This window comes from Haliotis cracherodii, unplaced genomic scaffold (genome assembly GCF_022045235.1).
Source record: "Haliotis cracherodii isolate W230 unplaced genomic scaffold, xgHalCrac1.p SCAF_3, whole genome shotgun sequence".
Taxonomy (NCBI): domain Eukaryota; kingdom Metazoa; phylum Mollusca; class Gastropoda; order Lepetellida; family Haliotidae; genus Haliotis; species Haliotis cracherodii.
Window position 1 is genome coordinate 7,419,869 of NW_027266286.1, and position 20,512 is coordinate 7,440,380.

General features: G+C 39.8%; 1 protein-coding gene across 1 annotated transcript; it reads right to left on the minus strand.

Moving 5' to 3' along the window:
• Nucleotides 1-576: 576 nt before the first annotated feature.
• LOC139474634 (uncharacterized) lies at nucleotides 577-8,670 on the minus strand. Its single transcript, XM_071257721.1, has 6 exons — nucleotides 8,594-8,670; nucleotides 5,462-5,725; nucleotides 4,659-4,883; nucleotides 3,745-3,969; nucleotides 3,284-3,352; nucleotides 577-2,723 (listed from the first exon to the last, which is right to left on the minus strand). Exons 1-6 carry the CDS (start codon nucleotides 8,655-8,657, stop codon nucleotides 2,539-2,541), a joined length of 1,032 nt encoding a protein of 343 aa, XP_071113822.1. The 5' UTR covers nucleotides 8,658-8,670; the 3' UTR covers nucleotides 577-2,538.
• Nucleotides 8,671-20,512: the final 11,842 nt, after the last annotated feature.

Here is a 20,512-nt window from a genome sequence, read left to right on the forward strand (position 1 = left end):
CCCGACAAACCAAGGTACAAACCGGAATTGAACCCATGATCTCTTAGTGCCACCCTCCCGGAGTGAGTGAGTGAGTGAGTGAGTGAGTGAGTGAGTGAGTGAGTGAGTGAGTGAGTGAGTGAGTGAGTGAGTGAGTGAGTGAGTGAGTGAGTGAGTGAGTGAGTGAGTGAGTGAGTGAGTGGGGTTTTACGCCGCTCTTAGCAATATTCCAGCAATATCACAGCGGGGGACACCTGAAATGGGCTTCACATATTGTAACCATGTCGGGAATCGAACCCGGGTCTTCGGCGTGAAGAGCGAACGCTTTAACCACTAGGCTAACCACCTTGATCTACTTACACCTGGTTATGCCCTGTTTCACAATAGTCTGTTTTATTCACATTTTTACACACTTTTACTTGTAAAAAGGCATTAAAACCTTTGATACGCTGTATTTGTGCCAAGGCCCAATTAGTACTAATTTAGTTGTTTGAATATTTACATATTTTGTATATTGACTGCATTTATTTAAGATCTGAGGTCGAAAAAACAGTTTTTTTTCATTTCCGTGAGTACTTTAGTAGGTGTTCAACTTGTTGCAACATGAGGTTGTGTTCTTGATTTACTAACAATAAAGCAATACTACTGCAACTGATTCAGCCAAACTCACAAACATTAATCTAAGATTTATTCATGTTGATAATATATACACTTGTATAAAACCTTAAGAAACAACATGACAAAAGTTATCATAGAAAATATGAATCATGCACAATGAATTTCATAACATAGGAATCAATATGAATAAATTTCATACATATTATGAATGTTATATAAAACAGGTGTGCAAGTATCCAGTTGTCATCATGAAGTGATATGATGTAAAATAGAGTTCATGCTGCCATTTCACAATTAATTAATGTTTATGGAATTAACTAATCAAAAATCACCTGAGAGTAAAATCAGCAGGAATGTTATTGTACTTCCAAAACATATTCTATTATACTGTTTTCTTTGTTGTCGTGTGATGGCACTTATCCAAACACATGCCTGCCTGTGAACATATATTATTGCTAAGTTTGGTTCAACACAACTTTTAATATTATTTGAGTGAGTAAGTGAGTGAGTTGGGATTAACCCCGCTTTTAACAGTATTACAGTTATATCGCGGCGTGTCAGCTTAATGTGGAAGGAAAGCCCGAAGTGATGCAGGACACAGACGTTTACAACTTTGGCGAAACCCACGAGCACGGGTATGGTGCTGACAAACCTAGAAACATAATCGTGGCGAACCAGGATTCGAACCAAGAATCATAGGCGTGCCCAAGGGACACAACTCTGCACAGCGAAACGTGGTGCCTTAAGACGGCTGTGCCACCCGTACCCCCTGAAAATCCAGCATGAGTACGGTGACATAATCAGGATGATGATGACCAGCGGCTCCTTTCACAAGTAAGGGACACAACTCAGCAAACTGGTTCTTACCTTGCACCTCAGCTGGTTTTAATGTCCATACCACTCTAGCCATTGATTTTGAATATGTTACAAATGAGTGTGATGAGATGTGTGATTAAGTGTTAACATTTGATACATCAACACAAATAGGCTGAACTACGGCCAACAGTTACAGTTTGTGAATGAAAAAAAGATAAAACATATTTATTCCGCAATATACATAATGGACCAGAACTCAATAACTGTATTGTTCAGAAACTGACTATTTGTCCTTGTTTGTTTGCACTGTTCCACAATGACGTTAAGAGTGATTGATTCTGATTTCTTAAAATGAGTTATCAGATTTGATACCTCTAATTTAAGCCTTTTCACACAAAATACATGTGTATGAAAACAGCAATTGCCTGCATATTGATCCATAAGGAAATAGCTGCCAATAACCCATCAGAACTGTATATTTATTATATTGAAACATATCAGATGTTTATGGGAACGATTCTGACGTCCTAGACCTTAACTCTGACTCGGTTCCAAAATAAAATTAATAGGTATAAAATATACAACTTCAAAACACAGGAGGTCAATCCCTAACTCTAGGAAATTAAGATGACAGTGCAATATCTGAACTCTCAGATGAACATATTTGATTTATATGACAAACCAAAAAGAAAAACTAGCAGGAGCTTCTGTGATCCCTATAATTTCAACAAAGGCTGGCATTATGTCACAATACGACATCTTATAAACACTATCACTACACAAATAACATAAAACTATAACGAAGTTCAGGTACAAATAGGGAGTTCAAAGGCCCAAAGAGGAAGATGACAAATATTTAATAAGACTGCATCATTGGAGTGAAACAGTAAAATATCTGCTTAGAGAAATATTTTTATTTTTTGGGAAAAAATATTCTTCAAAAATTTCAATGAAACATAATATCAAAACTCATGTACAGTAATAGAAAGTACAATAATTATTCAAAATGACTTCTGTAACATTTGTCATTTATCATCCAATAGCCTCATCAAAATGTTAACACATCCATTGTATTTACATCAAATTTAATGGAGCCGATAAAGTTGCGTTTACGAAGGTTTCCCCTTAGTGTTTCATGACCACTGCCAGAATGAGGGCAATGACAGCCAGGATGTTGACATGGACACGGCCTGCACTGTTGCAGAGGTTCTCATCGTCACAGATGCAGAAGTTGAGAGACACTCCATAGGCATCCATAAAGCGCTTACAGCCTCGGAACTCCTCAGCCTTTCCTCCACCAACTGAGGAATCTGTGAGACAACAAGACTGCATTTTCAACATGATCAGACAACACGCAATTGATAAAGTCAATGTTAAAAGCGTCAGTAAAATCTTCCATAGTAGAGATTTACTACCTACTGAAAGTTCTGTGTATTACAATACTTTGTGCTGTAATACAAGTGTCATGAGTTTGTGAGTTGGGATGAACGCTACTTGAACAGTATTCCAATTATATCACTGTGTGTCAGCTTTAATGTGGGAGGAAAGCCTGAAGTGATGCCGATCTTTACTTCTTTACATTACTTCAGGTATGGTGCGACAAACCTAAAAACGTAATCAGGGAAAAACAAGAACTAAAGCCCCAATCACAGGTTTCTGACATTCCTAAAGGACGCAACTCTACACAGCGAATTGCGGCACCTCAGACAACTGGGCCACCAATGCCCTGAATCCTATTGGGAAGTCATGTATCAATATATCAATAAATCGAACCCGGGTCTTCGGCGTGACGAGCGAACGCTTAAACCACTAGGCTACCCGACCACACCTCTGACACTACAGAGAGACTATTGAACAAGTCAGGACTTACCAACAAGTGTAAGTAGGAGGTTGGTAAACTGGAGCTGAGTGTAACATACTCTCTGGGCCGAGGCAAAGTCTGGAGGAGAGAACAACAGGCATTCAGTAAATTATATTTTCATAATAACATACATGTTGATAAATTTTCTTTCAATATTTACAAGTTTTCTTCACAGTGCGTGAGTGAATAGCTTCATGCCACTTGTAACAGTATTTGAGTCATATCACCACTCGCAAGTGATGCAGGCCTCAGACGTTTACCACTAAAGTGGTCAAACCCTGAGCATGGGCATGTTACTGACAAACCGAGAACCACAATCAGGGATTCGTACTCATGATAATTGATTTCTGGCGTGCCCACAGGAGACAACTCTGGACTTTGAACTGTGGAGCCTTAGATGACTGGGACACCTGTGACCCTTTCTTCACACTGCAACTATCAGAATGAATTCCACTATTGTGCATACTGACCATCCTTCCATGTCTTGGAGCAGACATAGCATCCTCCCTTGATTGCAGCAACCTCCCTTTTCGGGTCAAAGAACTCCAGGTCACAGCCCTGGCACTCGTAGCACTGTAGTCCTCCCTTGTCTTTGTCATAGTCATTACCGGGACTCCCAGGAATGTAACCTCCTGGCACCTGGCTCTGGTCACTCCAGTCCACCTGAAGCTCACTCCGACTCCCATCATTCCAGCCTGACAATCAAACAAACATGTACTTCTCTTGAACATGCTCAAGACACTGTCTGTACTAGGAATGGTAAAATAGCTTTGAAGATCAATCATAAAGGTGCTACATTGAAAGTCTTTTATGTGTACAACTATTCCACAGTTATATTTTAACCAACATGAATATACTTATAAAGGGTTCATATAAGAATCTCAAGAATGGTACCTACCACCATACACTCCACCATCTGGAAACAGATTGTCTGGTTCCTCCAGGATGGCTGTCTGAATCATTGTTAACTAGCACCATATACTCCACCATCTGGAAGCAGACTGTCTGGTTCCTCCAGGAGAAATGTCTTCCTCTGAAGCTAAGGTACCTACCACAATAAACTCCACCATCTGGAAACAGATTGTCTGGTTCCTCCAGGATAACTTCTGAAGCTAAGGTACCTACCACAATAAACTCCACCATCTGGAAGCAGACTCTGGTTCCTCCAGGAGAACTGTCTTCCTCTGAAGCTAAGGTACCTACCACAATAAACTCCACCATCTGGAAACAGATTGTCTGGTTCCTCCAGGATAACTGTCTGATTAATTGGTAACTAGCACCATATACTGTACCATCTTGAAGCAGATTGCCAGGGTTCCTCCAGGAGAACTGTCTGCCTCTGAACCTAAGGTACCTACCACCACATACTCATGAGGACACTTACCACCATATACTCCCCCATCAGGCAGCAGATTGCCAGGGTTCCTCCATGGATACTGTCTGAACCGAAGGGAGAATCCTGTCTTGTAGTCATTGCGCCTGTCTGACCTGAACTGGAGGGTGACATAGTTCTGGGTAGTCTGATACACCACCTTGGTGGGCAACTCGTTCCCACACAGACCCCACTGAGACATCCCTGGCAAGAGACGGGCATTGTCTACCCGGTAACCTAGGAAGTAGATGAAGACATATCAGCATGACCACACACAACTACTGGGACTAATCCTGTACTTACCATGTTAAGGCTACATTCAAGTTGTACTTGATTACATTTGTCACCTCAAATTAAATCAACAAGAACTTTAAATCGTGAAATTAATGCATCTCCAAAAGAATGTGAACACTGGCCCCTGGCAAAAAATGAAACTCAATATGAATGCGACACCCCCCTCCTCTCAAGCATCAGTGGATATGTTATCTAAATAACATGTCCTCTGTCAAAACATGCATGCACGCTGGCTTGTGTCGGCCTTTGACTCAGTCGCAAAGAACAAAGACACCCTGTTGCGTGGGTGGCGTCAATTCATACCTTAATGTATCAGATTGCTTCTGACTTAAAATTTAGAATTGTACAATATATTGTGATACATATCGCAACACTGCCTTGTGCATCGCAAAATATTGTGATACCCGGTACACTTTAATCGTCCAATATCCATCCCTACTACATATTGATTTCACATTAACATGATTAGTAAATTTGAACAATGTAAATAGCAATTAGTAAACACATATACATGTCCTTACTGTTGAAGATCTTGAGAAAGTCATTGCAGCACAGTCCTCCACAATGGTCTGTAGCATAAGCATGGCCATCCAGGTCAATCTGCCTCAGCTCCAGTTCTATTTGGTAGTTCTTCTTGCCGATGATCGTCAGGAGGCAGTTGCGATCTGAAGCATAATACTCCTGGGCCTGTGAGGAGATGATGTCCTCATCCCTGTCTGTCACACGGACCTCGCGCGGGTACTGGTAGGAGCCGCACTCGTACTGGTTCTGAACGTTGATGTTACCTGAAGCAGTTGGTGTTCAAAACCAGTTCATACATTGAACACACAATGCTATTAAGAAAGTGGTCAAATGTAACAAATGTTATATTAAATGTGCTGGCGATAAGGTATCTCATTCTGCCAGTGTGGGTTTGATTCCCAGACAGGACTCAACCTGAAAAAAGTATGAGAATCTGTACTTTACTCAGAAAGTATTATCCCAAATACATGTATAACATTTGTAACAATTCATACATGTAACCTTCTGAGGCGCCTAAATCTCAGTGCAGAGTTGTGTCCCTGCAGCATGCATTCCAGAAATCCATGTTCTTGGGATTAAATTGAATTGAATTCCAGGAAGACGTGATCATGTTTCAAGGATGATTAGCACCATAACCTTGCTCAAGGGTTTCATCAAAGTTTTCCACATCTTAGACCTGAATCACTTTAAGTTTTCCCCTGACACGCCAAGATATAACTGAAATACAGTAAACTACGTTTATAACGAACACACTTATAATGAACTGACGGATACAACAAACTGTTCGTTTGGTCCCGGCCATTTGCTGTATACGTTATGATTAAAATTGATGGATATAACGAACACGCTTACATCGAAATAATGTTTATAGCGAACTAATGTGATCGGGTAGTCAGACTCGCTGACTTGGTTGATGCATGTCATCATATCCCAATTGCGTGGATCGATGCTCATGATGTCAATCACAGGATTGTCTGGTTCAGACTCGATTATTTACAGACTGCCGTCATGAAGCTGGAATATTGCTGAGTGCGGCGTTAAACAACAAACAAACAAACAAACAACTGTATCCTGATCATCATCCCTGCTGTGCTTATTATGGTACTGTGCCAGGACTCCATATGTGGCAAGAAACATCATATAGGCTCACGAGTGTTTTTCCTTTTCCTATTCACTTACAAAAATTGAGACATGAGGTCTTTAGTTTGTAGATTAAAGCAAAAATTACAACAATATTTTTTCTGTGTCTTTCTTCACAGGAGTGTCCACTTGTTCAATAACACAAAGGGATTAACTGTGTGAAAACAGGCCCGAAATAATCTTTTCCATTAATTTGTAAAGATTCATAATCACATTAAATCATATCTTATCAGTCTTGTGCACCTACATACACACTTAAACGAAAATACTGACAAAATTGCCACAACATCTTAAAATGTAGGTCACTTTCTACATTCTTAAACATTGTAATCACGCTGACTTTATTAGTGAGTGAGCGAGTATGGTTTTACGCTGCTTTTAGCAATATTCCAGGAACATCACGACAGGGGACACCAGAAATGGGCTTCACACATTGTACCCATGTCGAGAATCAAACCCAGGTCTTCGGTGTGACGAGCGAACGCTTTAACCACTAGGCTACCCGACTGCCCCTCTGACTTTGTTAAACAGACATCATTCAATATGTAAGCTGCACAATACCTGATATATACCATACCTTAAATGAACTGTTTAAACCCTATTGTACACAGTTTACATTCAAATAACATGCACTGTGCTCTTTGACAGGTGACAAAACGAGAGTGTAATTTTGTGCAATGCAATTATTTTAATCAATGAAGTTTCATAAAATCCTTACAGATGACAAAATAGTGCAACTATAAGAATATCAAATGGTTTCTATTCTTTTGAGTAGATAACTGAATCATCTGGATTGTCTGCCCCAAGCTAATGAACGAAGGGACTTACAACATGTATTCATCCATGAGGAGTGAGTGAGTGAGTGAGTATGGCTTTATGCCTCTTTCAGAAATATTCCAGCATTATTACATCAGGGACACCAGAAATGGGCATCACACAAAATAGAATTTGGCATGTGCTATAAAAGTTTATGGCATGTATAAATTCACGTTTTAACACTACACTGCAGAAGTTACAACCAAAAAACCTAGTCCTATAACCAGCTGAAAACCCCACGTCTTGATTGTTTTAAAATCATAACCCCTGGCTAGAAGTACAAAAAATCATTTATGTTCGGAATAATTAATGAGTTAATTAGCCAACACTCTACCACTAGACCACGAGCGCAATCACATGTAATCATTCTTGTTTAACGCTTCATTAGCACCCCTTTAACGTGTATGCACAATTAATAAAACAATGAATTGTGCATGCGTGTGACGTCACGCTCCACCCTCCCATTCATTTTTTCTTGAAGCCACACCAGCCAATGTTTGTATCAACATGACGAACCAATCGAGCAACGCTATGGTGTATAACGATGTGTTTTGCATCATGTTCAACGCAATCACTCTCGTAATTACTTTAATCAGATTACCCATTAACATTAGAAAAAGTAAGAATTAATGGCTAACCCTTACCCTCAGCAAGCTAACCATAATGATCGTAAAGGGGTGTTGAATTGTAAAGGGGTGTTGAACTGTAAAGGTGTGTCAGTTTCCCTAAGACCGAAATCGGGTCTTGGACCGTAAAGGCGTATCAGTTTCCCTTAGACCGAAATCGGGTCTTGGATTGTAAAGCGAGAGCCACTGGATCGTGAGCCACGGTAACAGTATAGCGAGACTGCAGTCGCGCAATGTCACGGTATGGTAGCGGATGGTAGCGCCCGGGCTTCGCCCGATAAATTGCATTGTTGCCTCGAGACGTGGGGTTTCACCTTAACCAGTCAAACCTTAAAGGGTTTCGACGCGCAAATCTTTTCGTCAGAGTACCTGGACACTGTTTTGACACAAAACAATTTGAAATGTTGTGTATATTAGTTTTGTCAATAATCATTTTGTGTGGTAGCGGTATACGTTCGCTACACGTATGGAGTTCTTGAAACATATATATATACGACTACACTAGTAATCATAACTATCCGTATGTGTTTACATGTAACATGTAGTTACCTTGAACGACGACGAAATGACAAAACAAAACCAGGAAACAACAGAGCCTGACAGGTGCCTCCATCTTGAAAACACCTGATGACGTCACATTTACCTGAGCCCGCTACCTTTAATCACACTTTCGAATTTGCTAAAGTTCCTGTTGATATCCATGGCGCGCAGATGTACGCATAAATTTAAAACAATGTAGTTTCTACAATGACATACACAATTTCCGTCATATTAGTATAGTTTTCGATAAAATGTCACCTGTAGATTCGCTTCGATTATGTGACTTAATTTCTGTATGTATAATCCGAACATAAGGGAGACAATCCACAATTGTCTCTCCTTGGCCAGTGAAATCCTTTTCCACTAAATTTATAAGCATTTCATCAACATCTGTGCACCATAACCAGGTGATATTTTATCATGTATGGGGTAATTGCAGAAACGTTTCCAAGCTCCAATTTGATCAAAATGACGCAATATATCTATTCTACTGGTTTCAAAGCGACCAGCCATATTTTTTGTGTTAATTCTGAAACATTCCGTGTATAAAGTCGACTGTAGCAATAACTTTGATTTTTGTGACACTATCAGCAAATACGCTTATTTCTGTCCGTGGAAACAGTTTGAGTAGTTTCTGTTATAAAGCGACGGGAAGGAATCAAAACAGAGCAACCAGAACTTTCCAGTTAACGTTATTGTACCAGTTATCGCCAACGATTTAATAGCACGTTTCACGTGATCACGCGCACCGCTTCACTTATATATATTACATTTTTTTATTATCTCTGGTATCGCTCTTAATTATTTTCTTCATCGAAAATGGACATGTTTTGGGTTTTTTATCAATTTGTCGTCTGCCATCTGACGTAAACCAATATTCCCAAAGTTCGATCTACACATGCTTATTCAAAATACTATGTACTATGGATTTCGCGATATGTACAGCACGGACCTATGTAAAAGTCCGTGGTACAGGTTATGCTTTTTGGGAAAAAATACATAAATTAGGTTTGAGGACTGTAATTTTTTAAAGAAATGACTGTCAGAGGGCGAGCAATGACATAACTAAATGTGCACCATCGTGATGGAATTCTGTTAACGCGACAAGTCAGGTCACGTGACACCACCCGAATGTCATTTCTAAATTTGTATTTGAGGCTGGTGATTACATTGCGTGTGCTTTATATTTCATAACACAAGTGTCAGTTTTGTCTATCACTTTCGGAAAATTACTTCTCTCTTCTAATGAGAACGAACAAAAGAAAAAACGTGATGCGATTACGTGAGCGCGATAACGGGAGGTTGGCGATAGCTGGTCGCCAGTCAGTATGTATTTCAGATAAATCTTAACAGATTAAGTTTACAAATATGTGTAGTAAGAATTGCGTTTGAAATTAATAAGTTTCTTTACTAAAACATAGAAAAACTAAGAAAGAGCCCGAAATGATTTGTTGTGTAGGTTGCCGTCAAGGTAAGGAAAGGCTCTCAGGGAAACAAAAGGATACTGTCTCTCTGTGATGGACCTTAGGCAAATAAGAAGAACAATACGTGCATTCATAATGCATTGAGCTCCAGACATTTAGTATCTACTCAAAGAGCGACATGGCAGTATTTGCAATATATACATGTACATAGAAGAGAAATGAAAAGTGCCTTTATAACAGAAAGATCTTTAACTTGGATTGGAAGAAGGTGTTAGCAAGAGACTAATGTCAAGAGGCAAAGCGTTCCACAAAGCTGGAGCGAGGTAGTTGAAAAAAACGGCAGCCGTAGAATGTTAGGCTAGGTTTTGGTGTTACCAGATCATGATTGGAAGATCTCAATGACTTTGCAGGGTGTGCCTGGACAGTCGGGACCCGTTTCATGGAAATACTGGACGATGAAGTGTAAGAAATGTTTGCCCGATACTTGCTGGTAGACCAATGCAAGGAGCTGGTGTTATATATGTTCTCTTGCTGGTATAGATAACCAATGCAGGAATTGTGGAGCTGGTGTTATATGTTCTCTTGCTGGTATAGATAACCAATGCAGGGATTGTGTAGCTGGTGTTATATATGTTCTCTTGCTGGTATAGATAACCAATGCAAGGATTGTGGAGCTGGTGTTATATATGTTCTCTTGCTGGTATAGATAACCAATGCAAGGATTGCGGAGCTGGTGTTATATATGCTCTCTTGCTGGTATAGATAGCCAATGCAAGGATTGTGGAGCTGGTGTTATATATGCTCTCTTGCTGGTATAGATAGCCAATGCAAGGATTGTGGAGCTGGTGTTATATATGCTTTCTTGCTGGTATAGATAGCCAATGCAAGGATTGTGGAGCTGGTGTTATATGTTCTATTACTCGTATAGATAACCAATGCAAGGATTGTGGAGCTGGTGTTATATATGTTCTCTTGCTCGTATAGATAACCAATGCAGGGATTGCGGAGCTGGTGTTATATATGCTCTCTTGCTGGTATAGATAGCCAATGCAAGGATTGTGGAGCTGGTGTTATATATGTTTTATTGCTCGTATATATAACCAATGCTAGGATTGTGGAGCTGGTGTTATATGTTCTATTACTCGTATAGATAACCAATGCAGGGATTGTGGAGCTGGTGTTATATATGTTCTATTGCTCGTATAGATAACCAATGCAAGGATTGTGGAGCTGGTGTTATATATGTTCTCTTGCTGGTATAGATAACCAATGCAGGGATTGTGGAGCTGGTGTTATATATGTTCTCTTGCTGGTATAGATAACCAATGCAGGGATTGTGGAGCTGGTGTTATATATGTTCTATTCCTGGTATAGATAACCAATGCAAGGATTGTGGAGCTGGTGTTATATATGTTCTATTGGTCGTATAGATAACCAATGCAAGGATTGTGGAGCTGGTGTTATATATGTTCTCTTGCTGGTATAGATAACCAATGCATGGATTGTGTAGCTGGTGTTATATATGTTCTATTGCTCGTATAGATAACCAATGCAAGGATTGTGGAGCTGGTGTTATACATGTTCTATTGCCGGTATAGATAACCAATGCAAGGATTGTGGAGCTGGTGTTATATATGTTCTCTTGCTCGTATAGATAACCAATGCAAGGATTGTGGAGCTGGCGTTATATATGTTCTATTGCTCGTATAGATATCCAATGCAAGGATTGTGGAGCTGGTGTTATACATGTTCTATTGCTGGTATAGATAACCAATGCAAGGATTGTGGAGCTGGTGTTATATATGTTCTATTGCTCGTATAGATAACCAATGCAAGGATTGTGGAGCTGGTGTTATATATGTTCTATTGCTCGTATAGATAACCAATGCAAGGATTGTGGAGCTGGTGTTATATATGTTCTATTGCTCGTATAGATAACCAATGCAAGGATTGTGGAGCTGGTGTTATATATGTTCTATTGCTCGTATAGATAACCAATGCATGGATTGTGAAGCTGGTGTTATATATGTTCTATTCCTGGTATAGATAGCCAATGTAAGGATTGTGGAGCTGGTGTTATATATGTTCTATTGCTCGTATAGATAACCAATGCAAGGATTGTGGAGCTGGTGTTATATATGTTCGATTGCTCGTATAGATAACCAATGCATGGATTGTGGAGCTGGTGTTATATATGTTCTATTGCTCGTATAGATAACCAATGCAGGGATTGTGGAGCTGGTGTTATATATGTTCTATTGCTCGTATAGATATCCAATGCAAGGATTGTGGAGCTGGTGTTATATATGTTCTATTCCTGGTATAGATAGCCAATGCAAGGATTGTGGAGCTGGTGTTATATATGCTCTCTTGCTGGTATAGATAGCCAATGCAAGGATTGTGGAGCTGGTGTTATATATGTTCTATTGCTCGTATAGATAACCAATGCAAGGATTGTGGAGCTGGTGTTATATATGTTCTCTTGCTCGTATAGATAACCAATGCAGGGATTGCGGAGCTGGTGTTATATATGCTCTCTTGCTGGTATAGATAGCCAATGCAAGGATTGTGGAGCTGGTGTTATATATGTTTTATTGCTCGTATATATAACCAATGCTAGGATTGTGGAGCTGGTGTTATATGTTCTATTACTCGTATAGATAACCAATGCAGGGATTGTGGAGCTGGTGTTATATATGTTCTATTGCTCGTATAGATAACCAATGCAAGGATTGTGGAGCTGGTGTTATATATGTTCTCTTGCTGGTATAGATAACCAATGCAGGGATTGTGGAGCTGGTGTTATATATGTTCTCTTGCTGGTATAGATAACCAATGCAGGGATTGTGGAGCTGGTGTTATATATGTTCTATTCCTGGTATAGATAACCAATGCAAGGATTGTGGAGCTGGTGTTATATATGTTCTATTGGTCGTATAGATAACCAATGCAAGGATTGTGGAGCTGGTGTTATATATGTTCTCTTGCTGGTATAGATAACCAATGCATGGATTGTGTAGCTGGTGTTATATATGTTCTATTGCTCGTATAGATAACCAATGCAAGGATTGTGGAGCTGGTGTTATACATGTTCTATTGCCGGTATAGATAACCAATGCAAGGATTGTGGAGCTGGTGTTATATATGTTCTCTTGCTCGTATAGATAACCAATGCAAGGATTGTGGAGCTGGCGTTATATATGTTCTATTGCTCGTATAGATATCCAATGCAAGGATTGTGGAGCTGGTGTTATACATGTTCTATTGCTGGTATAGATAACCAATGCAAGGATTGTGGAGCTGGTGTTATATATGTTCTATTGCTCGTATAGATAACCAATGCAAGGATTGTGGAGCTGGTGTTATATATGTTCTCTTGCTCGTATAGATAACCAATGCAAGGATTGTGGAGCTGGTGTTATATATGTTCTATTGCTCGTATAGATAACCAATGCATGGATTGTGAAGCTGGTGTTATATATGTTCTATTCCTGGTATAGATAGCCAATGTAAGGATTGTGGAGCTGGTGTTATATATGTTCTATTGCTCGTATAGATAACCAATGCAAGGATTGTGGAGCTGGTGTTATATATGTTCTATTGCTCGTATAGATAACCAATGCATGGATTGTGGAGCTGGTGTTATATATGTTCTATTGCTCGTATAGATAACCAATGCAGGGATTGTGGAGCTGGTGTTATATATGTTCTATTGCTCGTATAGATATCCAATGCAAGGATTGTGGAGCTGGTGTTATATATGTTCTATTCCTGGTATAGATAGCCAATGTAAGGATTGCGGAGCTGGTGTTATGTATGTTCTCTTGCTCGTATAGATAGCCAATGCAAGGATTGTGGAGCTGGTGTTATATATGCTCTCTTGCTGGTATAGATAACGAATGCAAGGATGCATTTATGTTAATATTGTACCAAGTTCGTTGTAGTGTATATGTGTTATGTAAGTGCCCGTGAATCTGATTTGCACATCTAATTTCAATATATGCACATATGACTTATAGCCTGATGATATGCACTTTATTAAACATTTGTACATTCTAAATATGTGTATAGGTGTTCTGATTCTAAACATGTTTAAAGGTGTGTAAATTGGATTATGTGGATGTTATGTTAAGGTGGTGTTTAGGCTATGAGGTAATAGCTCATTTCATTTGTTTAGACCATGAACACACCAAATGTGTATACCGTTTAGGACTCAAACACATTCTTAAACATGTTTTGTGTGTGTTTACATTCAACAATATTTTAAGGTTTGGTTTGCGTAGTGAATTATACAAATTTAATAAGTGATATTTACTCATATTCAGCATCTCCGAGCAATCTACCCGGCAGGATAGTAAATACGCTGTTTACTAATCTTTTGGCCGCTCTTACTAATTATGGTAGTAGATCTTCAGAAACCATGCACTGCCGTTTAGGACTCAAACACATTCTTAAACATGTTTTGTGTGTGTTTACGTTCAACAATATTTTAAGGTTTGGTTTGCGTAGTGAATTATACAAATTTAATAAGTGATATTTACTCATATTCAGCATCTCCGAGCAATCTACCCGGCAGGATAGTAAATACGCTGTTTACTAATCTTTTGGCCGCTCTTACTAATTATGGTAGTAGATCTTCAGAAACCATGCACTGGTTATCTACAATCATTTTGAAGTATCATATTCTTATCTAACAGTAACAACCTCACTTGCGACAGGTCAGCAGGACTCAGCCGATGTCAACCTTCTTGGGAAATGTAGTTCTTTGATCAGCTTCATGCAGAATGCATTACATATATATTCCCGACCCTTGAAGATTCCGGGGTAGAATAGGTCTTCAGCAACCCATGCTTGCCGTAAAAGGCGACTATGCTTGTCGTAAAAGGCGACTTACGGGATCGGGTGGTCAGGCGCACTGACTTGGTTGATGCATGTCATCGATCCCAATTGCGTGGATTGACGCTTATGATGTCAATCACTGGATTGTCTGGTCCAGACTCGATTATTTTACAGACCGCCGTCATAAAACTGGAATATTGCTGAGTGCGGCGTTAAACAACAAACAAACAAACATATATATTCCCAATAAGTGTGGTCACGGTGTCAGCAGTAGACATTGAAGACAAATGGTCAGAGACTACAGATGGACGTCCCTTTCTACTGTTCAGCGACGGCGACGATGACAAGATCCTGGCGTTCTCCACTGCAGAACAGATACAAGCCCTCCAGGAAGCTGACACCCTTTACATGGATGGTACCTTCACAGCATGTCCAGGTTTATGGGATCAAGTATACATCATTCATGCCAGAGTTGGTCCAAACACCTTCCCTCTAGTGTTCGCCCTTTTGTCAGATCGTAAGGCAACCACCTATGGCCGGCTTTTTCGACAACTGAAGACAGAAGTTCAAGAGCGACTCAACAGACCTCTGTCACCTAGCAAGATACAGATCGACTTTGAACAAGACGTTGTCAGCGCGATCGGGACAGAGTTTCTGCAAGCAGTGATCAAGAGATGTTTTTTTTTATTTCACCCAGGTTATTTGGAGAAAGAGTCAAAATCTTGGACTTGCAGTCATGTATAAGGAGGACCCCCGTGTGACCCAGTGGATTCGACGAGCAGCTGGGCTAGCTCTGCTGCCCATTACCTTTGTTCAGGATGCGTGGGTTCAAGCTATGGAGTCGACACCAGATGGGCCTAGAGCTGTGGACTTTAACGACTACATTGTGAGAACCTGGGTGGATGATGTGGAACCATTTCGAAACTGATAGACCCAGAACCAACAACAACTTTAAGGGATTCCACAGCCGAGTGAACTACCTACTGCCACATGTTCACCCTAACATCTACAGATTCATTGAAGTCATCCAGAAAGTCGAGTTCAGTGAAAGGACTAAAGTGATGCAATTGAACTTTGGTGCGGAACCACGCTGCCGCAAGAGAATCTACAGAGAGACAGAGAACCGCCTAGTACGCCTCAAAGATCAGCTGCAGCAGGGTGACAAGTCTGCTATTGAGTATTTAGATGCTTGTATATAAAATAAATAAACTGTAAAAGTTATTAAATGTAAAGTGTACATTACCAAAAACTGTCACAAAGTGTTGTTATAAAATTGTATAAAATTTATCAAATGTAAAGTGTCATTAAATGTTAAGTATAATATTTAAGTATCTATTTAAAGCTGCTTTGCTTTGTTTGTCAGATCTTATCTGGACTATTCCATTTTAAAGTCTGAGGTAACAAGCATAAGGATTAGTGTGCACTCAACCGTTTAAAGTGTTGTTATAAGCTGTCTAACTATTGGGACGTCTAACCAATTGGAAGTCACCGCTAATCACGCCTTCGGGGTACGATGACACGTAATCAACCAAGTCTCCGAACCGACTCTTATGACAGGCCTTTATGCTGGGACCTATTTTAACCCGCAATCACCACATTTGTCTTGTTAGAACCTACATTAAACTATGGAATACAGATTGCCAGTGTATATTATATATTAGAATCATTCATTGACAATTTTCACTTGTTTTTCGCCCCTTTCTCATTTTCGATCCTTATATTTGTTTTGTTAGTCCATAGTTTTGTGTAGATTCTACTTCCAGTATGTATTATATATTAGAACCATTCATTGACAGTTTGTTATTTTTATCCCATTGGCATTTACTCAATTTCAGATCCGTGTTTTCAACTTAAACTTCTTTTAAAAACATACTTACATCGAAGTCCACTTTGTGTTGATAAAAAAATATGCTCTTACGGAGCATAATTGTAAACTATATGACATTGCTGTGCTCGTTGTGTATGAAGGGGATATATATTAAGAGCGTAACTGGAAAAATGGTTTGAGTTATCCGTTACAATGGTACATACTAAGTTTACCGAAAGCTCGAGACTCCGAGATCATTATAGTTTGCATGTTGATGTCTATAAATCCTTAATTTTAACCTGCTGGTCGAATATGGCGTCTATATAAGAGTGAGTGAGTATGGTTTTACGCCGCTTTTAGCAATATTCCAGCAATATCACGGCGGGGGACACCAGAAATGGGCTTCACACATTGTACCCATGTCGGGAATCGAACCCAGGTCTTCGGCGTGACGAGCGAACGCTTTAACCACTGGACTACCCGACCGCCCTGTCTATATAAGAGGTGTAATTATATATGATATTTTGATTCAGTATTATTGATAACAAGTGTTAAAGACTTAGCTACATCGGCCATAGCGATGATGCACGGGTAACACATGTCGACCATAAACGAGACTAAAATGATGGACACCGTTCCACACAGACGATTGTAATTATCAAACCCTACAAACGCTTAGTCTATAAAATATATAATTTTTATTTTGAAACAAATAACTTCATTTAAATAAAAAAGGGGCTCCATTGAGATGGGAGATTAGCCTGAGGAAAATCTAAACTTGATTCCTTTAGACTGAGACCATATATGGTCTTTGCTTTAGACTTTTGTATTACAGAAAGGGCTGGGCGGAAAGGGGAAATACTATGGTTCAGAGGCTGTGAAACAGACTAGTCTCACTCTTGAACATAGACTTCCGACAGTTCGCGGGGGAACAGATAATGTTTAATTGTTTATAGACCATTATATAATATGCAGACTGTGTGACACAGGGTTTCAGTCACACGTTTTCATTTATATGTGGCTGAAATATACCAGTCAGCATTCGTGCATTTCAAAAGCAATCAGCCAATATAACAAAACATGATGTGATGGTTTACTTAGATAAGCACGTACAGCGCCAGAGACTGTTCTGCAAGTTTGCCAATTCACGTAATCATACATGTGCACGTATCATGCATCACCCACGGCATGCTAGCCGTCAGACAGGCGAGCCTTTCACTGTGAATCCAAGACGTATCAAATGTCTCGCCAAGCTGGTCAAGCAGAGCGCGGAGAGGATGGTTCTCAAATGTGTTGGACAACGCCTATCGACTGGCACTTCTTTGTGGCTCCCGGCACACGGCACATAGGAGCCTTCCGACTGTGCACACTCCATGCAACACTTCACTTGTAGGGCACACCGTGAGTTTCATTGGGCAGAATTAGGAAGGATCCTGAAAGTGTCCTTCACTGGTTAATTTGCCAATCAGTTAATAGTTACGAGGTTCCCTGCTTTATATTTCTTAATGAACCAAATATATGTATTTGAACTGCCCATTTCCTGTATGCATTTGTATGCCTATTTCAACCAGTCCACCATTAATACTTTACGGGATTGTATTCAGTACGTTCTTGTGATTAAACCCGCGAAGTACTGACGAAATACTGTCACTGTATATTATTCCTTATTTTGTTAATTCCGTACCAGTGCTTCTGTTTACGGTTGTCGATTATAAACTAATAGCCGAACTATATGAAAACATAAAATATGAAATTATTGATTATTTACGGTAAATGCACAATGAGCATTTCGTAGTAGAATGAATCGTAGTAGAAGATCTGATTTCAATTAGTGTGTCCTCGTCTGTACTTCCGCACAGTCGGATCTGGGGCGTATTACCTAACATTGTACGTTAGACGACCCGGACCGACAACCCTCCCTACACCCAGAGTGTTTGTCATTAGCAGAGGTGTGATCAGTGTGTATCAATTGCATAGGGACTAAAGATGTAATTGTTGCCACGTGTAATACTAGAACTGAGACTTTGTCTTTGTCTTATTTGTTAATAGCCAGTTCAATATGTATACATAGTAACAATTAAAAACAAAACATGAGGGCTGTGATTAAAAAATGTCTTGGTTCAAGCTTGCTGATGGTTAAGGTTTTTAGGTCTACTATAGGTCGACAAGGACATCTTTCGGTCGTTCTTTCTTACTTTGACAGGGTACTTGTGCTAATTAAACTAAATAACCCCGGGTATTTACTAGTATTCGGATAGAAGAGTTTAAGTTCACTTATAACATGCCATACATTCTCTCTAAATGGACGTTTTTCTGAAAGAGATGAGTATCACCACCAACCGTCAAAGATTTATTTTCCTAATTGATCTATATACAGTGTCTGCAAAATTACAAAGAAAGACATGCTTAACGCAAGAAACTCTTCTTTTGTGTGTACGTGTGTGTGTGTGGGTGCGTGCGTGCGTGCGCGCCCGCATGTCTGTGCGTGCGTGCATGTCTGTCTGTGTGCGTGCGTGTGTTTGTATGTATGTATGTATGTATGTGCGTGCGTGCGTGCGTGCGTGCGTGCGTGCGCGCGTGAGAGTGTGTTTGTGATAAAATGCAAAATTGTCTTCTACCTTTTGATATTTCCTGCCGTCAGTGTCACCAAACGCAGAAAGGAAACCCAGGTGTCCATGTACGTATAGGGTGGGGGTGTTGGCAATATACCAATAATCTTCATTTACAAATCGCGTAGTAATGTTGCGAAACATATCGGCAAAAACGTTTCCAATTGTATGGAAGTACGAATGTTTACTTTGAATTGGGATGTAAACCACCCTCACTACCACCACCCCACCCCTGTTCCACGCTGTCACTGTTAATCCGCATGGTGCACCCAATTGTTAAAGTTACAGTTAGTGAGTTGGGTTTAACGCCGCTTTTAACTTTATTGCAGTTATATCACGGCGTGTCAGCTTAATGTGGGAGGAAAGCACGGAGTGATGAAGGTCTTAAACGTGCTGACAAACCAAGAAACATAATCGCGGCGAACCGGGATTCGAACCCACGATCATAGGTATCTGGCGTGCCCAAGGGACGCAACTCTGGCCTATTATAAGGATAGAATTGCCATACACTCATGGACTTATCATTCAGTATAGCCTTTGAGCAAGGCTAGTGCGGTGCCTCTGTCTCTCCCTCAGCAGTATGGTAGCGTTTAAAACGTATGAATCTTCACAAACCATGCACTATCCTTATCTACAATCAAACCGAAGTATCATATTCTGACCTAACAGTAACAGCCTCCTCGGACGCAGCCGATGTCAACCTTCTCCCAGGGACCGTTTTCAAATTTAGTTCTTTGATCAGCTTCATGCAGAATGCATTCCATTTATATTCCCAATAAGTGTGGGTATTGCCCGTGTAACATATACCTACATTACCACATGTCAACTCTCATCACTCGATCGACTAATCCTGAAATATCATATGAGCGATGCAACCTGATCATGTGTAAGAACATTATATAGTCTGTCATACAGACCCTGAAACAAATATATCCAATACAGCATATGCAAGGTTATAATAGTTGGCAGTTCTAGATTACTGCAGTTTCGGGAAATGAAGAGTCTATGGGCCCCTTTTTATTTATTTTATTAAAATAATTTTAACAACTGTGTTTTCTGAAAAATGACACTTTATACAACCGGATTTAAAGTACACAGAATGTAACTTCCACTTTTCATCTCAACATTTCCATCTGTGACAGATACTTCTGTATACCAGTGAAAATCCGGGGAAGAATTCAGAGCTCCAGATATTTTTTTGAGCAACTGAGTTTTACTCAAAGGTTTCTATTTTAATTGGGTTATTACA

What these genes read in the sequence shown, in the direction of transcription:
- LOC139474634 (XM_071257721.1), bottom strand. Translation starts at nt 8,657, where the DNA reads ATGGAGGCACCTGTCAGGCTCTGTTGTTTCCTGGTTTTGTTTTGTCAT. An exon ending in TGATGGGGGAGTATATGGTG is followed by an intron (nt 3,970 to 4,658) that starts GTAAGTGTCCTC and finishes TTTGATTGTCAG; the next exon opens with GCTGGAATGATGGGAGTCGG. An exon ending in CCTCCTACTTACACTTGTTG is followed by an intron (nt 2,724 to 3,283) that starts GTAAGTCCTGAC and finishes GTTGTCTCACAG; the next exon opens with ATTCCTCAGTTGGTGGAGGA.